This window comes from Falco punctatus, assembly GCF_963210335.1.
Source record: "Falco punctatus genome assembly, chromosome: 8".
Lineage (NCBI taxonomy): Eukaryota > Metazoa > Chordata > Aves > Falconiformes > Falconidae > Falco > Falco punctatus.
In genome coordinates this window covers 29,426,074-29,447,404 of record NC_137588.1, presented here as the reverse complement: position 1 = coordinate 29,447,404, position 21,331 = coordinate 29,426,074, and the positions used below count along the sequence as shown (strand labels likewise).

Here is a 21,331-nt window from a genome sequence, read left to right as displayed (position 1 = left end):
ACATACCAAAAGTCATACCCACAAAACCAGCACTATTATTACAACATCACTTATTTTGCAATCTTCTGCTCTTCATTTCACTGCTGAAGTTTCACTGACCTGAGGTTTCCATGCACTTGGGATTTAGAAGACATAGTTTCAAAGCACTTTTTCATACATTAATTCTGGCATGTTAGTGGCACCTCCGTCTCAGAATTTCATAAAGAAGAAAATTGTTTCATGTTTTAAAAAGCCAGAAGTCCAGTTTCTAAACATTATATAATGTTTTAGATATTTAATACATTTAGCCAATGCATTCAAGTCTCGCACCTGCATACACAGACATCAGTAATATTTTGTTTTACACAAATAATAGTTAAAAAACCCAAATAGTAATCAAATTGGAATATAATGAAAATAAAATTAAATAAAATCACTATTTTGTAAGAGACCATGACTAACACTGAATACTGCATAACAGTGTATATGCTGGTCAGAAAGCCAGAATGCTTTCCTTTTCAGTGTCCTGGAATATCCCTCTGCATGGAGTGATTAGTGATGTCAGATCTTAAATGGGCACAGTAACAGATTTAGTAACAGAATCATTATTTACTGTATTGTTGCATGAATATTAAAATAGTTAAATTTATACATATTTGTGTAAAATACTTATTTTGCTTCCAGTGCTACCGAAGGAGACTTTGCACTCTCCAACAGACACCCACCCGTAGGGCCATCTTGTGGTCACTGAACGAATCTTTCAAGATACACAAAATCGGGAAGAGCGTGCCAAAGCAGAAATTGTAATCGCTGATCTTTATGAAATCTTAAAGAAAAGCACTTTAAGTCTTCTATTATCCTTTCTCCCTCTGATGCAGTAAACGCCTGAGTTTCACCGAAGTTAAACCCCTTACCACTGCACATCCTACATTTACTAATAAAACTCTCTTCCTCTCTACGTATGCTAGACAGATACGCTATTCATACTGTATAGTCACCGCAAACAGCAAGAGACATCCTTTGTTATTTTTCACGTATGGTCATCATCTTCCTCATCTTTCCTAGCTAGCTAAATGATACAACTTTTTTTTAGGGGAACATGAATACTGGACAGCAGCACTGAATGACAGATGACCTAGAAATGGATGCCCATGTGTATTTTTTGTCAGTCTGAATACTCTCTGAAGAGCACAAAAGGTTTATTCAAATTTGATTAGAGGAATAGCAGCAGGGACATCAAAATTAATACAGTAACTACCTACCTTCAGGTAATTGTGGGAGAGATTTAATACTGTCCCTAGTCCCTTTCCTCTTTCAAAATACTTTCTCTTTAAATTATATATCCTATGAGTAAGCTATAAAACTGATTACTGATTCAAAAAAAGTTGAACTGTTCAAAGCTTAGAACAATCAAGACTCCAAGCCTTTTTTTTTTTTTTTTTTTTTTTAAAAAAAAAAAAAGACAACATAGACCAATCTTTTAACCCTTTTAAGGTATTTTTAAAAAATGTAAACACAAACTACCCTCAGAGATATGCAACATCTGACTGATACAAATAAAATGTTTCTAAATCTGTTCTAAAACTTTTAGAGTTCTGAAATATCATACATTAAAGCAACATTGCAATTATCTCAAAAATCTCCAAATATTATAGCTCCAGGAAAAATTCCAGCATCTTAAGATGTATCAGATGTGAAGGCACCAAAAGAATCCTAGTAGCAAGTCACTTATTTTCTTTAGACTAAACTTAAAGTTACTTTGACATATCTCACATCAGATTTAATTACACTGATTTTTAAAAATATTATTTCTCTCATTATTTCCCTTTAGGTCACTACAGGGCAGAGTTAAGGCTTGTTGGGTTTTTTTGCCTTAATTATAATGAAATCACTGAATTGCATCACTGAAGATGTTTCTTGCGTGTCTTCAATCTTTCTGTTTTTACCTTTTAACGCTACTCCCATTCTTAACACCTGGAATGAGACTCCTGCTTTCTCTGCTGAGTGATTTTTACACTACCAAAAATTGGCCCTTTTTGATATGAATTGCCGGGTATTTCTGAATCAGCTGCTGCTTTTTTCAAGGTTTATTTGTAGAAATTTAAGGAGTTTATCCTTTCCAATAACCTCAGCAATTTACTCCTGCCTGTAGCCAAGGCTACAGCTACATTGGGTAAAGATGACCTCTGTGCAATATGACCAAACAGCAAGTAGATTAAAAATCCATCTAATGATACGACTAGGTAATAGGAAATTATTCTTCTGCAACAGAACAGCAAGTATGATACTCACAGGTGTTTGGATCATCATGGCTCTTTGATCTCTCATGGTTCTTACAATATCTAATGGATAAACAGGCTGATTGCACTCAATGAGACACATAGCTGTCTCCATAGTGATAAGAACTCCTGTCCGTCCAATCCCAGCACTGAAAAAAACCAACAAAAAACCCCAAACGGAAAGTGAAACAAAGTGTCTGGAATATAGTTCATACTTAAAGACCTTCCTTCTCAAGAATTCTCAATGAGTGATAGTTATGATTCCCATAATACTAGTAGGGTTAGACAGATTGTGTCACTGGAAGCCTCCATCCTGCTTGAACAGAGAAAAAAAAAAAAAAAAAAAAAATATCAGCACAGAATTGTCAATCCTTTGGAGACTGTCTTAACCCAGCCTTTCACTTGAGCAGGATTTACAAACAAGTATCTGTTCATACCATATTATAAATCATACTGATATCCAGATGATTACAAAACACAGAGATCCCTAGCATACACTGTGCGCTTGGTGTCAATTTGACCATTACTGGAATGACGGTCACTAGAATGTTGGGCTGGCTTGATGAAACCATGTTCATGTTCTTGAAGTGATCCATACCTTCATATTTCAGAATAAGGAATAGAACAATTACTAGAAACCTTTGGAGGATGACAGTAATGATAATTTTCTTAATATTAAAAAGTACTAGAGATCTAACTTGTGTAGCTTGAAAAGGAACATGTAATAGCAATCCCATCCAATACAAGGAAGAACCGCATCATATACATCTCAGAATGGAAAAATGTCTAAGAGAGCCTACACGAATCATCTTTAGCTTAAAAACACGTCTACAGATTCATCTGCATTGTTTTACATATATATACACTTTTCCACAAATAGCAATCCTTAAACAATTGAATTTTTAACCTTGAACTTGATTATCAGCTTCAAATTCAGATTCTTCATATTCAAGAAAATTGTTGCACTTTTGAAATAGAAAACCAATGTTTCTCCATATTTGAAGACAAGACCAAATCCATATTTTCAATACCCAACACCTTCTCAACTCAGCTAGTATTTCAGTCTATAAATGAAAGTGCTTCTAAATTAATTAATATAAACATTCCAAACTTTGAAACTTAATTGTTCTGATTTTGAAGCATAACTTCTAATTAACCCTGGCCAATCTACTACTTTAAATCTTTGCCCAGAAGGTGGCATTAAAACTACTATATATTTCAGGGATGCCATGAGAATTTTATGACAAGAGATCAATGTGCTGGTTATATGCGATTATTCAATAGTGGTTTATATGTATAGAATTTATATGCAGAATGGTTTACCAAACCCAAACAGGAGCAGTATCTGTTCAAAGAACCTAATGACTCATTTTACAACTTCAAAAGATTCAAAGAAGGGCAACAACAACGGAAAGTGTGATAGTTTCCATATAATAAGTATGAGGTAGACTAGGACTTTTCAGCTTGGAAAAATAAGTCACTGACTAGTGGAGGGGAACACTGACACAGGACATGAAAATCACGAAAGACATGGACAGGATGGGTGGCTCACCATCACACCTAGACAAAAATAAGAAACTGTTCAACTGAACTAGTAAGAGCCTTGTGAAAATAAAAACACATGAACACAAGCTTAGAAATTCATGTTTTAAGTAGTTCAACATAACAAAAATCTTTCCAATTTCTTTAAGGTTTTGTTGCTTTTTATCTTTCTGGTTTTTTTGGTTTTGTTTTTAAACTACTATTGCACAAAAGAATAGTGTGCTCTACTAGCTAGTTGGATTTCCCACACTAAAGCTGGTGGCTTAGTTCTGAAAACAAGTTTCACCATTTTGTTGTACTAATGCCTTGTCCTATTACACTGAACAGATGTTAAAAATAGTGTGTACACACAATAGAGAAGAACCCTGGGCTCCTTCAGCTTGACTAACTAGTGGAATTTGGTTATGCTTCCCAACAGCCACCAAGTTAGGTCAATTAAGTAAATTATGTTGAACTGTGATATTCTGTCTCTTCTGTGAAAGATTAAACTGTTATCAATGTTGGTACTGAAATTATCTGTGGAGCTGAATTGATGACTCATTGAGATGAATGAAACTGTTCGTACTCTCCAAAGTTGTTCTGCCAGTGTCTCTGCATACTTGCCCACTTTATATTGTACAAGTTGTATTTGTTTGATATTTTCATTATTTGCTCACAAATATATCAACCAGAAGAACATCAATAATGAAAGTTAAAGAGCAATATATTATCATTTAAGACAGTGGCATTCTGCTACTGGTTTCCATAGTTAATAAAATATACCCTGACATATATTTCAGCATAACGCACAAAAGCAAGCAAAACCAACTAAATACAATTTCTGATACACAAAGCATTAAAAAGAGAAAACATTTTTCTTTCATCTTCTTCAATAAATACCTTCTTTACTTGTGGATTACATAGTCTTTAAACTTATTTTATCCCTTAAAACTCTCAGCTTGTCTCTGAAACAGGAACGATGCACACCTGACTCAGGAACAATGACTGGGGAGTAATCAGGAATTTAGAGTTCAAATTTATCCACAGAACTGTTCATCAAGAATTGGTATAGCACATGTTCATTTGAAGACATTTGGCATTATGGATTATTATAGTTTACTAATCAGGTGTTTTAAAGGATTAAGATTTTGGAATTTACTATAGGATTGTAGAATGCTATTATTAACTACTTGACAAGAAAAACAAAAAGCACATTTCATATGTACATAAAAATCTGATAAGAGTTATTTTAATTTATGACACAAGTAAATTGTTGAGGAAAATGTGTCATCTTAATGTATGTATCAAAATATCATGTAGCCTAAGACTGCAGACTTGAAAGTGTCTTTTATTTAATCACTGCATATACCACCCACAATTTCTGCTATGGATTACTTATACAGCTATTCTGGAGTTTCGTAGAACAGTCACCATGAGGAAAGGATTCCTCAGTATCTTTTGACATTTCCCAGAATTATTACACAGACTGTTAGACAAGCATTTAAAGTGTTAACAAAAAAAAAGTCCCAAAACAACATCCCTGCACAGCTCAATGTATGCAGATACTCAGTTTTTCTTATTGAAATGTGATACAATTTTCAGTAACTATTTAATTTAAATGTCATCCCCAAAGTAGATACAATTAAATGTTTATTTCAACAAAAAAGCACAGAAAAGATATTTGATGATAAATAATTTTAGTTGGGAAAAAATGGATACCTGCAATGAACAACAACAGGTTCCTCTCTGCCAGCCCTCTTCTTTCGCACAAGACACACAAAATCCAGGAAATCGCTGGAATCATCAGGAACCCCATGATCAGGCCATGCTATATACTGGATTTGGGTTAATTGGCGGCTTTCCTCTTTCTAAGCAGAAACATGAAATTTATTCAACATTAAATCAGGTCCCATTAAAAAAAATAAAGCAAAAAAAAAAAATTAAAAAAGTATCAATGGTACATTTACAGCAACTCGTACTTGTCATAGAGGTGGCTTCAGGCAACTAGTAGCACTTTATTAGTGTTAAATATTTCTCATCCCAGATTTTAGATTTTTCTTTTTTTCTTAAAAACAAAAAAGGCAATCCACAAATGTCTGCATTTTCAACAGGTTAAAAAAAATACATGCCATGTAATAGCAAAGCAATTCAAGGATATCAATGATGTATCTGAACACTAGATGCACAAGAAGGTGATCAAATTTTTAGCAAAACTAATTTAACAGAAAAAGGAACTCTTACTAGATCAAATGACAGAATTGGGGTAGGGTGGGGAGAGGCAGTACTTTCAGACATAAAAACTTTCCTTCAGACCCCATGTGAACAGCAGCATTGTCTTGGCTTTATCTGCATCTCAATTTTATCCAGTGTACTAAACTACACAGAAGATGCAAAATCACTGTTTTCTACTTCCTCCTGCCCCTTGCTCTACTAACACAGTCTGCCTCTGGTTAGCGGAGAAGACAGGCCTTAAAATCAGTATAAAAGTAGCATTTCAAAGAACAGGAGTTACTGCACTTTAAACAACTTCTAGGCACAGAATAATTTTGAGAGATTCCACTACTGATAACAAATAAGCAAATGTCTCAACAGGACACAGGGAAGGAATTTTAACTCCAAACTGACTAAAAGGCAGCTCTATACACCCAGCATCTCAGCTGGTAGCCCAAACAGTGAGAAATGAGTACATGAACTAAATTCCAGATACTCATTTCCAAACTCTTCTGAGATTGAAATGCTGGCTAAGGAGTCTCTGAAAACTACAGATGCCCTGAAAATCATGCAATGCACGTTTGAGAAGGTCCTTGTTTACATGTAGCCACCAATCCCAATTCATCTTTCTCTCAGCAGGATTTATCTTCCATCTACTTGCACGTACCCTTCATGATGGAATTATTAAGAACTCTTTGCCTCTACAAAGACAGATTTTTAGTTGCAATAATGAAATACCTCTACGGTCTCATGTTTTGAAAATATCAAGGGAATCACAAGTTTCTCAACTTCTTTAATTACTCTTTTTCTTTGGCTAGGGCATGAAAGACACCAACAAAGACTTTTAAGACAAATAATACATCTTTAGTGTGATTTAAATCCCATTAATATGATTATGGAAACTGAATCTTTGTGCTATTTTGCTAGAAAAAGGGTTTTTATCATTCTATAAGCAGATTTTATACTATAAGTACGTGGCAGTATGAGTATTTTTCTAAAGGCTTCTAGAAATAAACACTTATGTGGATACGCCGCAAAGTTGAAAAGAAAGTCTGAACAGGTTTTAGCTAGTCTGTGAGGTTTCCACAGTTTAATACTTAAAAATATATTATTATTTTACCTCTAGATTAGTCAATGTCATTTCTCGAAAGACATAAGCAGGATTTCCTTCTTCTGAATGGCAGGTAATCTGGAAATTCCCATATGATGAGCTTCCTGATGGCTCTGGCCAGTACTGATGGCATTTAACCTAAGGTCAACACATTTTTAAAGATGCCTGTGTTTAAATTCACAGCATATTATTTTCATTCTCTCCAGTTCCTTATGCTTTTGTTAAAGACTATTTTGATCGTTTTGTAATAACTATTAATTTACTTACCAAATTGACTGTGTTACTTAATTGTTTATAAAACAAGGTATCACAGAGATTTCCTGGTTCTCTTTTCAAGAGAACACATGCACCAGCTCTTGAGGTTAGTTTAACTGAAGATGGACGCCTTTAACTTTTGTTACAATTTAAAAAGAAAAAAGTATATCTATAAATATTCCAACTTAAGACTTGAGTGAAAAAGATGCTGCTTTATAAACATTTCTGACCTCCAAATTCCTAATCTAATTTTCTCAAAGCACATTTATATGAGAAAAGAACAAAGGGGGGGAAAAAAAAGGTGACAAGCAAAAATAAAAATTGCTAAACTAATGCAGAAATCAGGGGGATGCAGATGGTAGACTTCAAAGGTTCTTGGTCAAGTCATCAAATGTGAATGAATACTTCAAACACTAAAGCTTTCAGATATATTGCTTAAATGCCTAATTACAGAGGTCATTTCAGCTCAAGTGTACTTTTATTTTTCCAACCCACCTGGCGATTCTTTAAAAGCAGCCAGATTTGCAGACTTCCTGCTCCACTGAGACATCCTGGCATGCAGTGGGATAGTGATGTCAGTAGCCTCATGATCAGCTTTAGAGCAGGGAGTCTGCCTATGGGTATAAGACAGATAAGTCCTTTTATTTCATTATTAAGCAGCTCTCCGAAGAACTCCACAAATATCATTACTGAAGGGGTGGGGGAACCTCAGAGAACTGCTATTGCAAGTCTGTTCTTAGCAGATCTGCAAAGAAAACTTAAATTAAAAGGGCACTTGTACTGAAATTCCCTCTAATCATGTTTATTTGGAGCAGGCAGCATCATGCAAACATTGAGTCACTGAAAAAACGTTTAAAAACACTGCAATTCTGCTTCAATTATTTTAATTAGAGAGGCCTGACCTCCCAGCAAATATATGGTTATTAAAAAGTTAGAATATATACAGACAGCTGAACTACAGTCTGAACTGATCAGAACACCTACAACCTACTATAAATCTATCTTCAAAAGAAAACCTGAATGTGGAGAAATTTCATTAAACTACTATGCCAGACCATCATTTCTGTCCACACGCTCAATCAGCCAGTGCTACTGTCAATGCTCCAGACTATAAACCCAGTAACTCTGGAACTCCACTGTGTGTATGACCACATTTGATTGTTTTGCCTGTCTCCAAAGGACAAAGCTACATAATAAACAAAGCTATTAAGGAGAAGCTATAGCTCAAAAACAATACCAAAAAACAAACCACAAAATACACCCAAGGCCTTTTACAGCACTATACACGATAATTTTTAGTAATTTATAACTCTAATTACTTCATTACCAGTACTCTTTTTTTACACATTTTTGTATGAAAATGACTTAAAGGACAATGACTCTTTCATATGATTAAACAGATGGTTATATCCACAGAAGAAGATTTTATGAAAAATTTTAGCTTTCAGGCTTATCAAGGATTCTCTTAAGGACAGCCACCCAGGCATGGGATCTTAACACACTACAGAGCTGTGTTAGGCTGCCTTAAAAAATTAATCTCTCTACTTATCAGAGGACTAATCGATAAAAAGTGATGAAACTTCTTGGAGTTCCTTCCTTTGAAATTTAAAGAAAAAAATCTTACGAAAGTAAATTCTTGTTGCTTTTTACTTTAGAGTAATCAAGCAAAGAAACCTAAAAATATTTTAAGAAATACGTGAAGACTTCAATATATTTCAGAACTAAACAAAGTTTAAGTATCAGCCACATTAACAATAACAGAAGATTTAAAATGCCAGAGTCATCAATCCAACAATACTAGGAATGCACTGCCCTTATGAAAAAAAAGTCACAGAATCATAGAATAGTTTGGGTTTGAAGGGACCTTTAAAGGTCCTCTATTCAATCCCTCTGCAATGACCAGGGACATCAACTACATCAGGCTGCTCTGAGCCTCATCCAACATGACCTTGAATGTTTAAGGGATGTGGCATCTACCACCTCCTCTGGGCAACCTGTGCCAGTGTTTCACCACTCTCATCATAAAAAATTTCTTCCTTACATATAGTCTGAATCTACCATCTTTCAGTTTAAAACCATTAACCTGTGTCATAATAGTATATTCCACTAATCTTTTAAAGGCTAATCATCAACAGATTTTTAGAAGATTATGCAAGTAGGGTTTAAGGAAATCTTTTACTTACTCTGCCCCGTTCAACTTGAGTTGTTAACATTACAACCATAGATGAGCCTTGTTCCCAAGTCATCTGCCAAAAATCAGGACAAGTGTTCGGTAATGGACCTTGACAGGCAATGTACTGGTTTATTATTGTGGAAGAAGGGATTTCCATCTAAGACAAGACAAAGTCATTACTTCAACTCTTACAGCAATGTAATTCAGGCATCAAACATAGTATTTAGTAATCAATACATTTAAAAACCACCAACTATATTAATTCTATTTATTTTAAGTCAGTAAACATGGATTGGTACAGATAAAAAAATTCTTGAAGTGTTTCACGTGCAAAAGTATTACAAAGATCCAAGTACTTCACATATTAACTGACAGCTATGTAGTTGCCAGAATAAAAATTAATGGTCAAAAAAAGAAATAATAGACCAGTTGGCAAATAATTCAGGTGCAAACATTGCATGGTCTGTGGGTTTCTGACACTAGCTTTTAAAATATTGATCTTGGAATTTTATTTAATCTGGTTTTTGTTCCTGAAAGGCAAAGTAAGTAGCTGTAATTTTGTTGCTACTGATTGGGGGCGGGGGGTGGTGGGTGGTGGGGGTAAAAAAGGTGCTTCCAGATTAAATTTTACTGATGTTGAACACTACTTTCACATTAGTCATCAGAAAGGAAGAATTAATTCTTCTGGTAGAGGGCTAGCTTCTATTAGCACTTTTTCTTTTTCTTGGTTTCATTAATAAAAACACCTGCCACAAAGCATTAGCAAATAAGTATATCTACAATAAACTCCAAATCATCTGATTACAGGTTTATCAGCTGTCCTAGTCTGAACTAAATTTATGATTTTTTTAAATCTACTTCTCCATTGAAAAACTGCAAAATTACTTCGTATCAGAAGTTCTTTCAAAAATACTACTCACATTTATATAATTTGCATTGATGTAGTCTTCATTACTTTTTAAAATAACCCGTGTAGCATCATCTGAAAATAAGTTTTAGAAAGATGTTACTTACTTACTAACCACAGTGAAGTACTTTTAGCACACACATACATAGAAACATACTTACAAGGCGAAATGTCTCTGTATCTATTTTTGGAAATGTTTTGAGGTAATCTGGCACAAGACATTGTCATTCCAGGCTTTTTCCTATACAATTGCTAAAAGACAAAACCCATGGTCAGGCCATAACAGATGCAAAAGACTCGTTATCATATTATTTGCCTGGAGGTACTTTGTAGAACATAAAGTACTGAGCAATGGTAGCTTCAACACACATGAAAATACTTTTCAAAAGAAAACACTACGAATTTAGCTGTGCTGTGGGATCACTGAAAATAATTAAGACGTCATCACGATTTGTTTAAAGACAAACTGAACATTAGATTTCAAGCTTCCATACTAACAATGATCCTGAGAAAAGTCAATATTGGAGAAATGGCTGATATCGACACTGCACACAGTGATTTGGGGCAAGCAGTTTGTTTATAGGCATCTACCTACATTGCTGCTGTTTTGCCTGGGTTTTTTCCCTAGACATCCTTCCATATTTTAATAACTGTAGAAGGAATCCTGGGCTACCCTGTGCTTCTCCTGCACAAAATCTCCTTTGAGAGATTCCTGCCCCCTCGTGCCTTAGCCACGCACTGCCACAACCATTGTGGTGCAAACAATATCAATGAAATTATCTACTTTAGAAAACACTTTAAAAACGCTGAACCTGCTTGGGAGACTGAAAATGTATGGTTAAGGAGGAATTTTACATCAATTTGAGACAATTTTTTTTTCTATATATGTAAGTTAATTTTACCAATGTTCCTTAGGAATAGTATATACATATATTTCATAAATATATGTTGCAATATATAATGCTAGGTCTCCATTTGGTGAGGAATTTACAGAATTCACACTGCTGTGTTTTACAAACTAACTCCTTCCTCCTTTAAGTCACTTGATCTCATGCATTAAAGATGGAATATTATCAAGGCACAAGTTAGCGCTAAAGACAGACTAGCTTTCAGCACCTTAGGGCCCCACAGGAAGTGCACTGTTCTTTTGAAATATGTCATCAAAAATATACTATTTATAAAGACATTGTTACATTAACCCTTAAGGGTTACCTTAACATTACCTTCCCTCACTGAGATCGCACATAAAATGTCAACAGCTCAGCTGTCGTTCAGTTTCTACAGTAACTTAGAATTGGAATGAAGGTCTGAGTACAGAACACCTATTTTGGTATATACTTTTCAGTCTTCATCTCAAATTATTTTATTAACATAGGTCCCTGATAACCACAAAAACCTGTAAGCAATCAGTAAAGAAATTTGTAACAAAACCCACTAAATAAACTAGTTTTAGGATTATTCTATGCCATATGTTTGCACTTATATCAGGTTGGAATTTTTTTGTTATTTTTCTTTTGAGAGTGTAAGACAACTGCTTTGCTACAAGATGCTGACTTTACTAAAATTTAACAGAAATCTGCTCTGCTTAAAGTAATTACTGTCCCAAAAGACTTGGAAGTTGCACACAGCTACAGGCAACACAGTACTCACATCAAACTGAGCCAAAACTGTTCCAGTGATAAGCCCCTCTGCCAGCTGAATCATGGATTCCCTCAGAGCATTATCATCTTGATGGACACCATCAAGTGGAGATTTCTCAGGGATGTACTGGAAGTCAGGCTCGCTCTCCAGCTTCTCCTCCACAACATCATAGACAGCTATAACAAATAAAGGTATGAAGGCTCTAACTGAATGTGCTGTTTGCAAGTAAACTGTAAATCATTTATTTAAAACAGAAAAAAAAAGTGTTTCTCCTGTAGAAAAATCCACATTTTCTTAGCACACTGATTTTAGCCCCATTAGCAAGCACAAGTAGCTTTTACTGATCATTATCATCCATAACAAAACTATCTTTTTTTGTTTAATAGTAATTTTAAGTTGAAAGCACACCACTGACTACTAAAATTTTGATCAAAACTCATGTCTGATGGAACTCCCTAATCTCAGATTCTCACATCATGCCTCTAAAATCATTATAGTTGCATTTACATTTTTACTTTTATTTCACTTTGAACCGATTTTAGGCTTCAGTAATTAGGGCAAGATGTGCAGACCACCTGAGAAAATGGCATCAATATATGCCATTACTATCAATTCTGTATGTGTGCCCTGCCTATAAATTGAAAAATAATATGCATCTTCTACTATACGTAACAGACATATGCTGCTTGAAACCCTGTTTTAAATGATATTCCATGAGCATAAAGGAGGAAACTGGCAACTCCTCCCTTCTACAACTCAAATGTTTTCATCCAGAATACAAAAGATAATAAACACACAAGCAGAAATTGTTTCAGTAAATTTGTAAACAAAGCCAAGAATTTTGTCTGAAAAGGAAAGTAAGCACACAAAATCTGCAAGACAACTTACAGAATGAGAGCATAAGTAAGTGGGGAGCACAAATAAGTGAATAAAAGGAAAAAAAATCTTTATGAGGCAGCTGAGGTACTCTCCTAAAGTAATTTCAATTATTCCAATTAAATAACATTATTTTTCATTTTGCATTTTCCTCTGCAACTGTATTATAATTGGGATGTGGAGCAGAATTAAATCCAGTGACCATATGCTGGCAATGTTCCAACAGTGTATTTCATTAATATAGTGCACAAGCTGTTATTTAGACTGCATTTTTAGCACTTTCTTCTATTAAGCCTCCTTAAGTAGAAATGTTACCAGTCATTCTGGATTGTTTTGAAAACATAGGGAAGGATCTTGCATATATCAACTTTCAAAGTCATCTAAACATTGGGTGTTTGATGAGGGATTTTTATTTGTTTGGTTGATTTTTATTTTCCTTAAGAGAATAACAACAATCTCAGAAACTACCTTCAATCTCTATACAGCTTTCTGGACATTTTTATTAATGAGAGTGAGAACAAAACTTAAATTGGCTCTGTTAGAAATATTTGATCTCTGACTTCCCCATTAATTTTCAACACCTGGTTATGCACAGCTCCTTAAAAGTATGGAATTGATCATGATTTGTACAATACATTGTGTTGCTGCAACCCCTTTTCAAGAAACAGAGTTCTTTCTTAGCAAGATGTGAGGCATTCCATCTCAGGACACAAAATGGAGGTTAGAAAGTGAAAGCAAGGTGTGGATTTATTTATTTTTAATAATTATTATTATTCTGTACAAATCACTCACCATTGGGTCGAACTAGGAGCACAAGTTCCCCTGAGTGTCTCTCACAGCTAGCTTTAATAAACATAACAACTTGATCATGGGTATGTTCTGCTATATCCCTGCCGTTGATCAGTACAACCTGGTCCCCTTCATTCAAACGAGGGACACAGAGATCAGCCTGCAAGGTGGGGGGGGGGGGGGGGGGGGAAAGAATATGTAAAACAAGCCATTTCCAATTTCTCACCTTAAAATAGCAACTTAAAGTAACTAGACTTGGGGACTTGAATTCCAACAGCCTAGTTGCTATGGTTGCTGCATTGTATTCAAATGATAAATTTAAGTGTTACACAATACCTAAGACAGTGCCATTCACAGAAACAAATCAATTTGCCACTGGGACTGTCAACTGTAGCATCTTTCAGCAGCTGTTACTCCACTCCCCTGGGTGAAGTGGAAAGCACTTCTCTCTGAATCACATTTTGTATAGGCAATTAAAAAGCAGGACATTCTTATCTTTGAAGGGAAGGGACTAACATGGCAAAGGCTCATCCAAATCAATTTCACAGGCTTAAACACTTCAGGTGTGAAATATCACAACCATCATGACAAGAGTAAGACAAGAACTGAAGACAATGCAGAAATGCCAGTAATCCCAGAGACAGGAATCAGGTCATAAAAATCATTACTATAATCATCGTCTAAACATTGTTGTAGAAAAGAAAGAACATGTGCCATCACCTAACTTCTCCTTAGAGGTGGTGCTAATTCAGCAAAAATTATCTATATTATTAAATATTTCAGAGATCGTAATTAACAGGGATAAGAACAATGCTCTTGGCAAACATTTTAATAGTTTCAGAGTAAAAAAAAAAAAAAAAAAAAAAAAGAAGCTGTACTACTTTAATGTTAGCAAATAAACAGTTTACTCTAAAAGGTATAAGCAGAGCTGACTCCACTCAGCTGAATACCAGGTCAGTATTTTTGGCAATCAACTGACAAAATATTGTGCCTCATTTAAAGACACTATTGATAGTCACTAAACACCAGTAACAACATGTAATCAGACCTGATGAATGATTCATGTTGTATGATTTTAATCTAAATCTTGGATTTATTCAGTACATCTGTTACTAAAATGAGAGAAATGCTATTTTAGTTTTTTTTTAACATACCAAAAGACTCTTTCAATATATAATTTATGTGAAATTATATGAATGCCTATATCTAAAAAAGTAATAAAGCAAATGTATTTTTAGAATGACACAACTCGAGAAGCAGTGCATATTGAACATCTGTAACTCCCTGTCATTTTCAGGAATTAAACTTTGTTTCAATAAGGAAAAAAATACTTTTGAGGGCTGAAGAACTTTTAAAAAAAGCTCTGGTAGTCCCATCAAATTCTTCCTGCACATAATCTGCTTTGTTATCATAATGTTATAGCACAAACTGATTTTCATAGGCAGCTATGAAATAATTTAGTTTTGAATACATACTTCAAGATACACAGATATTGCTACCAAGTTTGTTTTTTTGATAACTTACGGGTGTTCCTGGAGCTACCCTGGACACTATTACTGGCATCTTCTGATCATATCCACCCTTAAAAAACAAATTTAATTAGTAATAAATCACAATTTATTTTATTTGTTCATAGACATGCAGGGAAGAGATGTAAGATTACCTTTACGTTGAAGCCAAACCTTCCATTTTCATCTGGTTTCATTCTGATCATAACAAGATTGTCATGGGGGACACCACCATTGGGCTAGTAAACAAAAATTTTATTATATTAGTATTTGTTTTGTTCATAGCTAGACTTTGAGGATAGGGTATGCAATAATTTTGCAGTTTCCTCATCAAGTAACTGCTCCTGGACACCTGAGAAAACATCAGTTAGTAGTGCAAATGTCTTATCTTCAGTTTTGCCTAGAAGGGAAAAGTTACACCTTTCAGAGTCTATGACAGGACAAATTTTTAACATAGTTATGTCTGAGAAAGCTCAAAGAAAGAAACAGTATGAGAAAAGACTAACTAGTTTCAAGCAGTCTTAAGAAGAACCATTAACTCAACGGATACTCCTTAAATTCATTTTAATTAAGACTGCAGTGAAAAGCCTGCAGTAATAATGTAAAAAGATGAAAAATAAGGTAACTGAAGGTATAATTTTGCTTCTATTAACAGCAATATGACAGTAGTAAACAAGGACAAGTTTGGCAGCAAAATCTTGATTCCATATCCCCTGTGTGACACATTCTCTGCCACTGATGAAGCTCTGACAACTTCAGCTGGTTTCATTCTGATCACACCACCACTGTTAAAGGAACTACCAATAAACTGGGGAATACTAGATACTTTTATAATCTGGAAAAATCAACTTAGTGCCATTAAAGTTATTTTTAGTTTGTTCCCATCAGTATTTATTTCACAGACTGAACACCAGCTACTGTTTCTATGGTGAGGATGTGAAGTATTATTAAAGAAATTTGTTTCAAGGAATTTTTCAACATTACCAATTACAGACAAAACATAAGACTCATATTCAGAAAGGAAGAAAAAAAAGTTAAAGCAAACGTTTCTATATGTAAGGAAGTTCAAAACCTGCAGGTTCGATAGGTAGAAGAAATCTCAACTTGGCTCACAAAAAGTTAACTCAATTCCAGGTGTTTTAAGTTCTTGGTGAAAATGAAACAAACCCACCCAAACACATTCATAGTAATGAAAAGATGAAAAATTAGGGGAAGGAGAGGAAAGTAACAGTAAGATACATTATGAGAAGGAAGGGTGCTTAGGATGCCTGATCATATGCAAATCATTTTAGCCTATATTCACTGGCACGGGAGACCAGGCTCAGGTTTCTGGGCAGAAGGAACAACTGCCAAATGCTCACCTGCAGCATTCGGCAACTTTTGTGTCATTGCATTCCCCAGGAAAAAAGGGAATAATAATTGCCTGATTTAAGAGGCTATTTTGGGCAGCAGTTTATAATGAAAAACCTGAAGAGAGCATTGCGTATCATCATTAAACTGTTTGACTGAAGGGACTCCTGACCACACCTGCTTTCAAATACTTCTGGATATTCTCAAACTGGATACTTAGGAATTGCAGATGGAGTAAAAAGTTGTCATTCCCAAACCTGTCCTACTACCTTTCTAAATAGACTCTCCATACATACAACAGATGAAGGCAATTCAATAGCTAAATAAAGTCGAAATAGTGAGGAGTCTTCCTCCAAAATATTTGAGATGGAGTGGCAGAAGAGACTTCAGTGGTGCAGGAATCTGAAATGGATTCTAGTCAGGAAAGCAACTTCAGGAAACACCAAACAAAACCCCACATTCCAAATCCTAAATGTACAGTTTCACAAAATTTCAGTTGTGCTGCTTTCCTTCTTCTCTAATGCCCAAAATAAAAATCCATCAGCAGTCCAAATTAGAACTTTAATTACAACAGTGCACTGCCTTAAGTGAGGCTGCATAAACGCGGCCCATTGGACCACAGCAAACAATCACACTGACAATGCACAGAGAAAAAAGAATCTCATTCTCACACAGCTGTGTTGGTTTTGCAGAACTGAAAAGAGTTAAAAAAACAGCTGAAAGTTATTTTTGTCAATTTGGTAAAGATAACACAGAGCAGAAAAACTTGATGAGTAAAGTAGTGTCATCTTTCAAAACAGAACTTCAATATGACTCAGGTAAGCACTGACAGAAGATAAAGCTGTTAAAAATTCTGTTTCATTATTTAATTAAAGCCAATACTTTTAAAACATTCCCAAAATGCTCATACATTTACAAGTCTCACTTTTGTGTGTTTTATTAAAAACCCCAGCTATGAAATTAAATATGGGGCTTATGAGCATCTTAACTTTGTAATGAGGCCTGAGAGAGCACCCTAGGCTTAGAGTTTCAAGTGCAAATAAAAATAAACCAAAGGCATTTCTAAAATATCAATTTTGGGAACTGACTCATAATTTTGAATGTCTGAGGTTGGCAAAACTGTTTATACAGTATTTGCTAGATCTAGATGTTAAACAGTTTTCCCATCCTGCAAAACATTTCTTGTCCCACATCAGTATAAAATCAAGAACCTTTTGAAAACTTCTGGAAGGACAAAAATCACAAAAATGGTCAAGTGAGATCTCACCTCTGTCAATAATCAACTGGCTAGCTTACTCATCTAATATGTTCTTAAGTGTGGGAAAAGAACTTTTGCCCAGATTTTTACATTCATTGTCACAGGTCTCTTGGTAGAATCTCCTCCTTGAAAATTCTGATGAGAAATGCAACCACAGATCCAAGAAGCGTCTCCTGACAAAACTGTTCTAGAAGCTGGTAGACACTTTTAGTTGCAGCTTTTTGATAAAAGCTAGATTAAACACCAGTGGTAGTGTCTGCAATGGTATTTAAAACTGATGGTAAGTGACTTCTCCAAGAAGAGGTTAGAGATCTCTGCATGTGCTGAAAAGCTGATGTTCAGAATGTTTGCATATCCATCCCAACACAGTCATTTGATGACAACGGATGACTCTAGCAGGTGGAAAAAACAGCGGGAGCTAGCAAAGAGATGGTATATATAACGGAAATGCCGCAATGCAATGCACAAACACAACAGCTCTGTGAAATGCATTATGACCAAGTTCATGAGAGGTAGCACTATCATTCCGATAGAAAGCAGAATGATTAAACTGAATCCAGAAACTTACTGTGGATTTTTCAGGTGATGCAGGAACATCAAATGTTTCATTAATATGGTTATCCAGTTCTTGCTGTGAGTGTGAATGATGAATTTGGTTCCAACTGTTCTTTTTAAATTGTTTGGGTGGTAACGCAGGAGGCTGCCCATCTATAGGAGTCTCTTGAGATCTAAGTACCAAAACAGAAGTATAAAGTGGAATAATCACGAGCTATTGACAGCTCTTTCAGGGTTCCAAATAAACCAAAAATGCTAGAAGAAAATCAAAAGTTTCACAGCTGAATATCTGTATGTACTTTTAGAATCTCAAAAAAGTACTGTGGTGGAATATATTGGAAGTATACATTTGGATATTTTGCTGCCTTTTTCTTGACAAACAACTGCATACAGAACTAGCAAGTTCAACTTGTATACATGACTTTAAGGGTTTTAGCACTCTTAACCCACTTTATATTGGAATATTATCAAATTCACTGCATTTATACTCTGCATTCTTGCTAGAAAAAGAAATAAAATTCTAAAATAGGTATGTCACTTAATATGTTTTCCTCAGGAAGAAAATAAATTAGTTTGCATCTTAAATTAACACCTGCGATTTAGATCTTAAAAACAGACACAAGCAGCATAATAAAGTGCTCACACACTGGCTTTTAACCTACAAACAGGAGTGCAAGCTGAAGACAACTCAGCTGTCCCCCTGCATTTATTTGAACAGCCCACTGGAGCTGATAGTGTTAAATTCTAACTTTTCAGTTTAGAAGTATATGTATACATTTCAAGAGAACTTTGGTTTTTCCCCCTCTTTTGAACATATTCCCCATTGAAACATGCACAGCTTTGAAACATTTGTTTCATCACATGCATTTTTTAGTTGACTTATAACACCATTACTGATGATAAAATAGCAGAAATTCTATTTCTGTTTTAGATCTGCAAGCAGTCTCTTGTAGATTAATAAAAATATTCTCTGTGTTTACATATAATATGGATAATTTCCTTTATTAGTCCTTTTGGAATAAAAGCTCAACTGTATAATTTGTATTATATAAATGCATGATTCATCTTTCATTGCATGGCTTTGTATTTAAGAATTAAGAAGAACATTCTGAGAGGCCCAAAATGGCAGTTAGCATATAGTTCCCATTAACTTAGTTTGAATACCAGTTTCCACACGCTGGCAAGGATACATGCCTTTCTCCCCATGAGCCACATTAAAAGGCATTATTAAGCAATTTAATGACTTATGACAACAGCCCACTGATACCAGTGGCAAATGCAAAAACCATCAAGAATGAAAGTTACAGGTTACAGCTAAATCTAAAGAGAACACAACCACGAAAAACTGGTGCCTTCTTTCTTTCTTTCACCCACAGCCCCTTCCTTGAAGTGCTCTGGTGCTCTTCCCTTGGCTAAGGCAGTTTACCGAGCAAGAAAAAATACACTGACTTTTTGGACAAGCCGGGGTAGCTTTCTGCTGGTTCAACAAGGTGAACTGATTTATCACAGGGTCAACCACCAGGCAGGTAGTGAAGTACTCTCCCAGAAGCCAGGAATAGCACATTGCCCCTTTTTTTATCAGCAAGCTGTAGGAGCAACTCATAGCGTAAAATCCTTCTAAAAAGCACAAGTAAGCACCTGAGCAGTCCTACTGTATTTAACTGGTCTAACCACAGTAGCCTGTTAGCAGGGTAAGACTCATCATGAGACAGCATAACATTTCAAGTTGCTGCAAATAAGAAAACCTAAGGCACACATCAAATTCCATACTGTATGATTTGTTTCTATACAATTAAAGGCAGGCAGATCCCAGATACAGGTTTTCAAATAAAAACAAAAAAAGCAGATCACAATTGTGTACAGTGATCTCAAATACAGATTGAACCTCTTTCAAAAAGCATGAAAACTGAGTAAGAAATGTAACAAACTGAAAAACCACACATTTTCCACTTCTGTTTAAAAAAAAAAATCAGTCAATTTTCTTAGAAAGCAAAATATTGATAAAATTTTTTTGTCAATGTATGAAAACAATATATTTGAAAAGATCATAACAGTATTATTTCTGTATGGTTTTGCTTAATTTTAACTTTCTGAAAGTAATTTTTTCATGCAGTGTTAAAAGTACTAATTATTCAGTATCTGATATCTGAAGAACCTCATATTCAAAACACACTAGAGAATAAAAATATTTCTTAACACTTTTCAATGCAAATGACAGTAGAGTGTATCATCCTTATATTTCATTTTTGAGGATAAGCAGCTCTTCTAAATTCATTTTCATGAAAGAGAGTAAAATATAACGCTTGCCAACATTTGCAAAATGAATTTTCAAGGCAGCTATAAACTATTCAGCCAATGACTTACAAAGGTCACCCAGAGCTTTTTAATTGCCTGTGTATTTTATTCACTCAAGTCTGGCCAGCACAGAACATTCAGCCTTTTAAGTGAAGGGCAACATGGTTATCTATTTTCCTGTAAACAATTACTCTTGAGATTTTTACACTGAATAAAAAAGGAACAGAAAACATGAGTAGAGACACAAAAGAAGTCATTCTGATAAAAGTAAAAGATGGGATCTTATGTTTGACTAGATGTCTGCACATGCATGTCAACAAACACAAATAAATTCCTACTGAACATACGAACTTATAGAAAAGATTTGAAAAGTTACTTAAATGAGCGTTTTAGAGACAGCAAGGCAAGTACTGTAATATATTAGCATAATGAATTGTGAGAACTAACAATCGAGCCTTGGGCAAAAACTTCATTGCTTTATATTTGCCCAGTCAGCTTTGAATTTCTTATGAATGCTTAGACAATGGCAGTGAAAGCAGCCTATTTTGCAGGCAAAGCAACTCTCTGTTACTGCATTCAGCAATTTACATAAGAATAAAACAACACACATACCCTGCCACTGA

The 21,331-nt window shown here is 34.9% G+C and overlaps 1 protein-coding gene across 4 annotated transcripts in view; it reads right to left on the bottom strand.

Moving 5' to 3' along the window:
• Window positions 1–21,331, bottom strand: part of PTPN4 (protein tyrosine phosphatase non-receptor type 4) — a 111,777-nt gene that overhangs the window by 976 nt on the left and 89,470 nt on the right. For 3 of the 4 annotated variants that reach the window (XM_080399521.1, XM_080399522.1, XM_080399520.1), the window contains exons 16-26: window positions 18,427–18,586; window positions 15,406–15,489; window positions 15,267–15,323; window positions 13,746–13,902; window positions 12,087–12,253; window positions 10,598–10,688; window positions 10,450–10,511; window positions 9,540–9,686; window positions 7,111–7,239; window positions 5,499–5,647; window positions 2,272–2,407 (exon numbers count right to left, since the gene is read on the bottom strand). In XM_080399521.1, coding sequence (XP_080255647.1) covers window positions 2,272–2,407; window positions 5,499–5,647; window positions 7,111–7,239; window positions 9,540–9,686; window positions 10,450–10,511; window positions 10,598–10,688; window positions 12,087–12,253; window positions 13,746–13,902; window positions 15,267–15,323; window positions 15,406–15,489; window positions 18,427–18,586 — 1,339 coding nt within the window. Of the gene's footprint in view, window positions 1–2,271; window positions 2,408–5,498; window positions 5,648–7,110; window positions 7,240–7,851; window positions 7,971–9,539; window positions 9,687–10,449; window positions 10,512–10,597; window positions 10,689–12,086; window positions 12,254–13,745; window positions 13,903–15,266; window positions 15,324–15,405; window positions 15,490–18,426; window positions 18,587–21,331 lie in introns of those variants that run through there. The other variant, XR_013930026.1, reaches the window with a different exon arrangement.